Source organism: Syzygium oleosum, unplaced genomic scaffold (assembly GCF_021117445.2).
Source record: "Syzygium oleosum isolate NSW1041296 unplaced genomic scaffold, Sole_v2.1 Sole_v2.42, whole genome shotgun sequence".
NCBI classification, from domain to species: Eukaryota; Viridiplantae; Streptophyta; class Magnoliopsida; order Myrtales; family Myrtaceae; genus Syzygium; species Syzygium oleosum.
The window spans coordinates 1,526,399-1,534,992 of NW_026607526.1; the positions used below are offsets into that span (position 1 = coordinate 1,526,399).

The following is an 8,594-nucleotide window of genomic DNA, read 5'->3' on the forward strand; positions in this document are numbered from 1 at the left end:
CTTTGGGCCTTTGGTACCCAGTCAAAACTCTCAACACAGAGCGAGTGGGCCTTGAAACGATTCTCAGGATTTTGAGCAGGTGATTGAGAGTGAAAATCCTCTGGTTTTTCATTGATCACTCCAAAGGAAACTTTTGGCAGTTCAATTGAAATTTTTTTCTTCAACCAAGTTGTTGAACAAGTAAGTTACAGACATTGTAATGAATACATTAATGTTTTGGTGATTGTTGATGAACTGTTTTTCAATTATGTTCTATAAAATACAATGTTATTTATAGGATAGATTATCTATTATAATTACAACAAAAAAGCTAATGTTATTTGGAAAATACGGCGGCCTTGAAAAATACTTTTTTGAAATTGGATCAATCTAGTAAGAAGAGCCATTTCTCTATAAAATGTACACTAATAGACACGGCAATGGAGTTTATATCTCTCACTGTGATCTAGCATTCAAGATGTTGGTCAAAAAATACTATGACAAAATTAATCAAAATAAATTCATTCGAGCAAATGCAAAATATTGAACAGATTGCACAAGCAAGCAAAAATAAAATGACCGTACAAAAATGAAATGGAATGGAGATAGAGAAAGCTGGCTCAAGTCGATCTATAGTGGTTCGGCCCGCACCTACTCCACTCGCCGGATCTGCTTGCCAGTTTTTCCTAAATCGACTATTCCAATCCATAGATTACAAAAGGTTGGTCGATCACAGAGGCCGCTCTCCATTTATAAACTCGTGTCTACTCGGCTTTACACCTCACACGGGTGTAAATGAGGAAATGTTACGTAATTGTAAATTTTCCACCAAACAAACGGACGCGCGAAATATTTTTCATTTCCCTTAGAACATCACTTCGTGTTTGCAAGTGCTTTTCTTTGAATTTGAATGTCCAATTCTCAGACAAAAAGACTTAAAATCCGAAAGTGTAAATACCCTAAGTTTGTCACAGTTTGCTTCTCAAGTCGAGCATTACCAGCTCAAATGAGAACCACCTAACGAATAGAGTTTGCTCAAATCTGCAAGATGACCCGAACTTTTTCTGCACCATTCACGTGCCTCTTCTCATTTCTCTCATTCCCATACGTCGCCATTCGTCTCAGCCGAGCCCGATCACTTCGGTTAGCGGCGACATTCACAGATCTGGTCCAGAACCCACAATTTCGCCTAGTTTTTACTATGCTTTTTTGTGATTGTAAAGCAGAAACTTCTTTGGTACTCGAGAGCAGAAATCAAAATTATTCGCATTGTCTTTTTCCTGATTGTTTCTCACGTTATCACCACCAACAAGCCACAATTGCATCCAAGGAAAACATTGAAAGAGGACCAAGAAGCAGAGGAGGAATTCTGAAGGAGAACAAAGACTGACGATGCATCTCCAATAATCCCATGATAGGTTACACTGAGCACAGGGTTCATACAAAGATGACGAAGCAAACTAATCTTATTCTTAATTATTTAATCAAGCTCTCCATGATGAGCTCATGAACCCTCCTGAACTAGTACAAAAACATTGTGATGGTGCAATGCAGGATCCACTTCCTTACAAATCACAATCTCGACCCCTGAAATGCATATAATTGTGCCTCTAGTTCCACATTCTCATCATCTATTCATAATTGAACTTCAATGGCATGAACTCTCTGCGCCTCCTCAGGCAAATGATCCAAGTCAAAGCTCAACAATCCGGATGCCGCATCGTATTTGAACTCGACCTCGCTCATGCCCAATTTGCAACTCTTCGGTCCAGTGGACGAGTATGCACCGAACTTGCCGCATCCCTTGACCTCCATATGAACAATCCCCACCAATTCATTGCTGCGATTCTCCAGTCTTTGCTCGGCCATGACATTCCCTTCTCCTGCATACTCGGTCTCGAGCTCCGACAACTCAGCCCCACCCTTGACCTCGTATCTCAGCCCTTCAATTGCTCCGCCAGCATTGAACATGTTGATGAGCCCCAGCGGAGCAAAGCTGAATCCAGGTGCCAAGACCTTGATTGGTGTGAAAGTTATTATGTCGTGCTCGAGGACTTTGAGCGACACGGGCATCGCGGTATTGTAAGGTAGGATGATGAGGTCTCCGCTCTTGTGGCAGTAGATGGCGCAGTCGCCGGACCAGGTGGGGTCCGTGGCGGCTTCACTGATGAGGTGGACATCACGGCCACGGATGTATCCGGTGATGGCCTCGGCCTTGGTTTGGTGGAAAGTGTTCTTTCTCTCCATGCTGTTCCAGGCTGCTCCTTGGCAGTTGTAGACGCCAAGGACTCCCGTGTACTTGTTCATGTTCCATATCTTCAACAAGCTGAATGAAAGTAGAAGAACTGGTCGGTAAATGCAATTGGGAGATTGAGAGACATTATTGTTCTACCAAGGAATAGGTTAAGGAACGGATTAGCTATATTGTTCTACACTTGTTTCAAATGACCGGGCTAAACTGACATCAGAAAGACGATACATTGTAAGACCTCAATTATCTGAATACGATTTAAATCCATTTCAGATAGATTCAGGACAGAGCTTCGGCTTCTCTGATGGGATTTTCTTGTGATTGAACTATCTACTGCCAAATCCTAATATAAGTTACAGGTTGAGTCCAGACATTTCCGTCTTCTAGCTATTAGAAGTTCATAGATGCACATGTACCTCAACTATCATCTAGGTGTCCCAAAACTGTAACTCCTAGAGTTTAAATCATCTATTTTCCATGAGAATTAGATGAATTGGAATACCAACAATTGACAGTTGAAAAGAGAGCAAGCGAAATCCATACCTAACGCCATCCCGGGCTGGGTCAGATAATAAGCAATCGCGGGTGGGCCGACCAGGCAAGCGGGCTCGGAGCACCGACCCGTCAGGCAGAACAAGCTTCTTAAGGAGCTCAAAATTGTGCTTCCCAGGTGCATCACTGCACAAAACGGAACATCCAGGTTAGTATTAGCAAACGAGGATTGAGTCCGATGTACTTGCAGTATAATTAACTAAGAAGAATGAACTTCGCCAGTACATCACTTGATACAACATTAGATACTGAAAACTCTCTCAAAATGAAGGGTCGCGATTCCTTACCTGACATAGATGGGACCGCCGCTGATTGCCCTGGCCGAAGCATGGTACTCGGCAGCAGGATGGACAGAGTGGAACATGTCCCAATCAGTTTGCATGAACTCTCCCAGGAAGACGCTGTTGTACGCGACCGCCGCTATGTGGATGGTGTGCGAGACAGGATCTCTCGGGTAGAAATCATCCGATGCGCGCACAACAGCAGTTTGCTTCGAGCTGTTTTTTCGTAAAATCATTCGGACAAAGTAACTTAGTCAGAGTATGTAAGAAACACAAGGCGTCATCAAACTGAGATTTCAGGTCTATGCATTGAAGAAAAATGTACCAAAACTACCAGAAACTAAGAGGCCACACTTACCAGTACAGGGCATCGGTGTTGTGGCTCATGCAAGCAATGCAACCATTATCCGGGAAGTTCCTGGCCACCGATGCATCGAGCGCCTGCTGGTACTGCCGTGTCAACTCGACCCGACCGCCCAACCCGGCTCCAAGCGTCTCGAGTATACACTGCACATCCACCTTAACCCCATCTATGCCCGCGCTCGCCAGGTAACTGTGCAACTCATTGTAGAACTTGTACACGTTCTTTGGGTTCACAAGCCCCAACCCCTGGAGCGCAATCGCATCATTCTTCCATGTCGGCTCGTTCTCGATCACCCCTTTCGACAAGGATGGGTACTTCATCAAGGACCCATATTCCTCCATCTCCTTCACTCCCGGTCGGACCCCTCCCCAATATCCCGTGATCGCGTGCCACACATACACATACTTGAGCCCGTGATTGTTCTTTGCTGTGTTGACGATGTTCTTGATCCCCACCGTTGGGTCATCCTTCTTCTGGAACTTGGCGTTCTCCTTAATTCCGGTCAATCTAAAAAATCGATATCAGATAAGAATCATAACCTCATTTCTGATCGAAACAAGAAAGCTTTAGAACTTTAAATCGTTCCAAACACGCACCTGAGCAACTGCTGCTTCTTCTCGCCCTCAGAGCTCTCCTCGGCCACGGGATCGCTCCCAACTGACTGCCACCCATCGTCGATGATCACGAACTTCGGCGGGGTCCCGCCGGCCGCGAGAGACTCGAGGCCGGCTTCGACGCCCTCTTGCGTCACATCCTGGTAGAACGCATCCCACGTGCACCAGCCGAAATAGTCGACGATCCCGGGCAGCTTCTTCTCGTGCCGCTGCCGGAAAGTCTTCAGGTGCAGTTTGACGGCCCTGATCGCCTCGAAGATGGTGGCGAACGGGTCCGTGCCGGAGTGGACAAACACCGAGCGGTTAAAGGACGAGGCTTTCGTCTCAACATCGCCGCTCTCGAGGCAGAGCTCGAGCTCGTCACGCTCATTCCCCTGCAGGTACAAGACCAATTAGATATCCACAACTCTAATTGACAGACACGAATTCGAAGAAAAAAACATAAACTTTGTCAGCAAATTCAACTGAACACGAATTTGACAGTCCTATACCTGCAGGCACGCCCTGAACGGTCCTTCGATCAGAGGGAGGAAGACGGTGTACACGATCTGGTTCTCCTCGTCCCCGTCATCGGACTCGAGGTGCGACCCGTCCTTGGTCTCGACCAGCAGGAACTGGGTCTCCAGCGGGATCTCGCTCCCTCGGTCCCCCGTCTTCTGGGCCATCCACCAGAGCTTGAACCGGAAGCAGGCCATGAACCGGACGTCGCGGAGGATCCCCACCGGCACCACGTGGCGGCTGTCGTCCCTGTCGAAGACCGCCCCGAGGAAGACCCCCTCCTCGACCGGGCCGGACGCGGCGACGACGTTGTCCGGCACCCCCGTCAGGATGGTCCGGTCCTTCACGATCAGCTTCCGGTCCGAAATCCGAACCGCCGGCTTGATCGTCATCTCTCCCTTGCCTAGCTTATCCAACCGCCGATCTGGCTCGGTCCTCTGCAACCGACGCGAATCCGCCGCGTTAGCACGACGACCCCCTTCTGCAAACAAAATACTTCCTCCCCAGATCCGAAACGAAAATGACGGTACCTGAAAAGCCGAGACGCGCAATGCCCGCTTCGATCGATGGTGTCTGCAAGTTCCGGAACATGAACCCACCAAACAAAGCACTCGTTAGACGACGACCCAGATGAACAAATCGTCTCTCTGATTTTCCTCCTCCTCCGCGAGTCGCGAGACCGGGAAAGAGGAAGGAGGGAGGGAGGAAGGAAAGATCAGAAAGTACCAGAATGCGTGGAGCGAATGGCGAACGCGTTCGAGGCGGCGAGAAGAGAAGAGGAGCACGCGAACGGGGAAGACAGTGATGAGAAGGAGCGGAGGATGCGCCCGGTATTTATACTCGAGAACCTTGGACTGTATTCCAATGGCGTCGACGCCATTGTTGCTTTCTCCTCTCTCTCTATCTCTCGTAGATGTTAACTTGCCGTTGTTGCATTGTCTCCAGCCTCGTCGACGCGGCCCAACGTTATCCAACGGCCGAGAGGAACATGTCCGCCCTTGACGGCGGATCGCGTCGCCACGTCGGATCCACGTCGTACCAATCCGCGCGCTCGCTTCCCGCGAGATACGACACCCCCATGAGAAAAACGAGAAAAGGAAAAGTGGTGATCCCGATCGCGTCACGCGAGGGTGCACGGTGCTTCCCGTGAGCCCCCGGGGGGGCCTGAGGGACCGACACGTGTAGGGGGTACGTGATTTCTCTTGGGGGGGAAAGCGAGATCTCGTCTCCTTTGTCTGGGCACGTGTCGGTCGGGAGCTGGGGGATTGCGTTCGTACTGGATGGTGAAATTCGTGGGGGCGGCCGCACTGACTGTCGTGGGATTATATTATCGTGGGGAATTAATGTGGTGGGGAGGCTCTGATCTGTGTCCACGTATGTAGGGTTTGACGCTTAGCGGCGATTTTGTCGTGCATCCCTGACAGAGTCTGTGCTTTCTCGTGCTTTTCCCCGTCAGAGCCAGCTGAGATCAAGGTAATCCCACCGGTGATATTTGACCGGTCTTGGTTAAAAAATTTTTCTTAGGGGAAAAGCCACCGAAACTTTCTAATCATGCTTGTTACGTCACGTTTACCTTAAATTTTTTTTAGGCATGAAAAAATCTAAATGATGCCCAATGACATAGGTATCATAAACTTTTTCTTACAGTGTAAAAAATCTCAAATTTATATCTATATAACACGTATATTATCGATCAAATTTCTGTTAGATGCCTTTTTTTTATGGAGATAATATCGTTTTTATTTCACTCGAGTCACATTGACACCGTGTGAACACTGTTTGCTTCCCGGCATTCATGTATGCGGATTTTTAACGGTCGTTATTAATAGAATCTCGACGGAGGGTAAATTGTCACGCATGTATAAATTTGAGATTTTTTGTGCACAAGATAAAGTTTAGATTTTAGGGGGTATGGTTTCACAGCGAGCATAGTTTAGAATATTCCGCGGCTTTGGCCCATCTTCGTAGTTGTTGTCCCGGTAGGTAATTCCTTATACCGTACTCTCCATGCACATTGAAAGCAGCAAAGGTTACTGGCTTCAAGATGGGCGACTGAAATTTTATCCTATCGGTATCGGATTGGGAACCGACCCTGGAACCGGTTTCAGGGTCCACCCGAAAACCGATCAGGACCCTTTTCTCTTTTCCATTCCGTTGCGTAAATGGGCATAAACGCGGTCCGGTTCCAAGTTTCCGAATAGGATCTGCCAATTTAAGTAAAAAAAAAAGAAATCGGAAACTTAAACCGGGCCCGGTTCTCGAGTCGAGCCTGCTCGGTTGTTCACCCCTATCTCCGCAAGCTAAGCATCCCCCCCCAAAGGGAAAAGAACGAAAGGGAAGTAGCCAAGTGGCACGCGACATTTGACTGGGGGCTTGACAACGATCACGGCCGTTGAAATCTCCGGAACCAACTGGCCCCAGAACAAAGAACAAAAATATCTTCGGGGGGAGGGGTTGGGTGGTCGTCCGACTAATCATTCGCGGTCGAAATTATTGAAATCCAATGATGGGGGTGGGGGCGGGTCCTACCGGGGCTGCATGATTAGGCAATATATATATATATATATTTTTATTGGGTCAAAGATTAGGCAATATTTTAAACCGGGGGGGTTTTAAATGGGGTGGTGAGCTGGCAAGCTTGACCAAAAACGGGGCGCACGCATCTCGCTCTCGCTAAGCAAATCCCAGGTGTCCCCCCCGAATTTCTCGCGCCAACTCATTTTTCCCTGTGCGCACAAGAAATCCCGGAAAAAAAAACACACACACACACACACACCGTGCGTGGGGGGACGGCACACGTGTCGCGTATGTCCCTCGTCCTGGATTTCGACCGTCTGTTTTGGTCTTAATGAATCTCGCATTTATGCGTCGCTTTGATTAAGGTTCCGTGCTAATCTTTTATTTCATTTTTAAAATTGGTGATTGATTGACCGGGGCGGGGGGGGGGACTCAATGATTTTGAACGGAAAGATGATTACGTGTGGGGCGAAGTGGGTAAGGAACGGAACGAGGTATTTTTTAATTTGTTTAAGAAATTATCTTGTCGTCGCTGTTGGGATGCTGACGTCATCCGCAGGGATAATGACGGGTCATTAATTGGCACGGCCCCAAATGGGGGTGATTACAGCCTAGCACTTATCGAAATGACATGGACCGCCGCCACCGTAATGCTATTTAAGTTCATCTTAACGTGGCTAGCAACAAAAGAAATAAAGTTGATTTTTTTCCGATTTGATTCGTGAAGACTTAAATGATCTGAAAAATGCTTTCTTAGAAATGATCGATCATATTGCTTGAAATAATGAAATAATGAAAAATGTTATAATTGTTGATGACAACTTATTATGTGCGATGAAAAAGAATTCCGTTCATTTGAAATTTTGTAAGAAATATAGACAATCACTTTTATGAAAATATTTTTTATATCATTCATTTTTTGCAAAATAAACGGAGTACTAATTTGTATATTATAAGAGCACCATGAATCTATCTTAACTTTTCTTCCAATTAGTCATTTGCTCATCATATGTCATTTTTTTCCCTTTCTTTTAAGTCGCAAATGATGAATTTTCTTTGTGAAAAAGTGCGAGCGAGTCTCTCGCCAGCCCTCCATTTCACTATTCAATAATAAAAAGTTTCACCAAATTTTACGCGGGTGAGAATACGTAGCTCCCACATTGGAGTTCTCCCTCCCTTTAATGTAGCTTGTAACCCAACGCAATCCTGAGATTAGTCAGTACCCACATTAGGTGTTTTGTTCCCACGTATCTTTAAGTATGTTACATTGTAAAAAAAAAAAGGACTTGATAAAATTGAAATAACCGTTCCATTCTAGTTTTAAACAACTAAACGTTAATCTCAGAAACTAGTAAAATTAACAAAAAAAAAATACTCTTTCTGTGTCCTTAAGACAATACAAGCTGCAATATAAGTTATGATGCTCCAAATCTTATCCTAGCTTGGAGACATAAAATTATTTTTAAGTCATCACCGTACTAGTACTGTAACGTTAAAAAAAGTGGCAAGTGATTTTAGAACTACTCATCGTTATATTA

The 8,594-nt window shown here is 46.2% G+C and overlaps 1 protein-coding gene across 2 annotated transcripts; it reads right to left on the bottom strand.

Annotated features, from left to right (window-relative positions):
- Nucleotides 1-1,346: 1,346 nt before the first annotated feature.
- On the bottom strand, nucleotides 1,347-5,434 carry LOC115691216 (probable galactinol--sucrose galactosyltransferase 6). 2 transcript variants are annotated; one of them, XM_056306183.1, is made up of 8 exons: nucleotides 5,264-5,434; nucleotides 5,070-5,126; nucleotides 4,533-4,976; nucleotides 4,024-4,415; nucleotides 3,422-3,934; nucleotides 3,070-3,279; nucleotides 2,774-2,908; nucleotides 1,347-2,305 (listed from the first exon to the last, which is right to left on the bottom strand). In XM_056306183.1, exons 1-8 carry the CDS (start codon nucleotides 5,417-5,419, stop codon nucleotides 1,615-1,617), a joined length of 2,598 nt encoding a protein of 865 aa, XP_056162158.1. In that variant the 5' UTR covers nucleotides 5,420-5,434; the 3' UTR covers nucleotides 1,347-1,614. The 2 variants fall into 2 exon arrangements, with proteins under 2 accessions (XP_056162158.1, XP_030473661.1); XM_030617801.2 differs by having other exon boundaries at nucleotides 5,070-5,112; nucleotides 5,266-5,386.
- Between the last annotated feature and the right edge of the window lie 3,160 nt (nucleotides 5,435-8,594).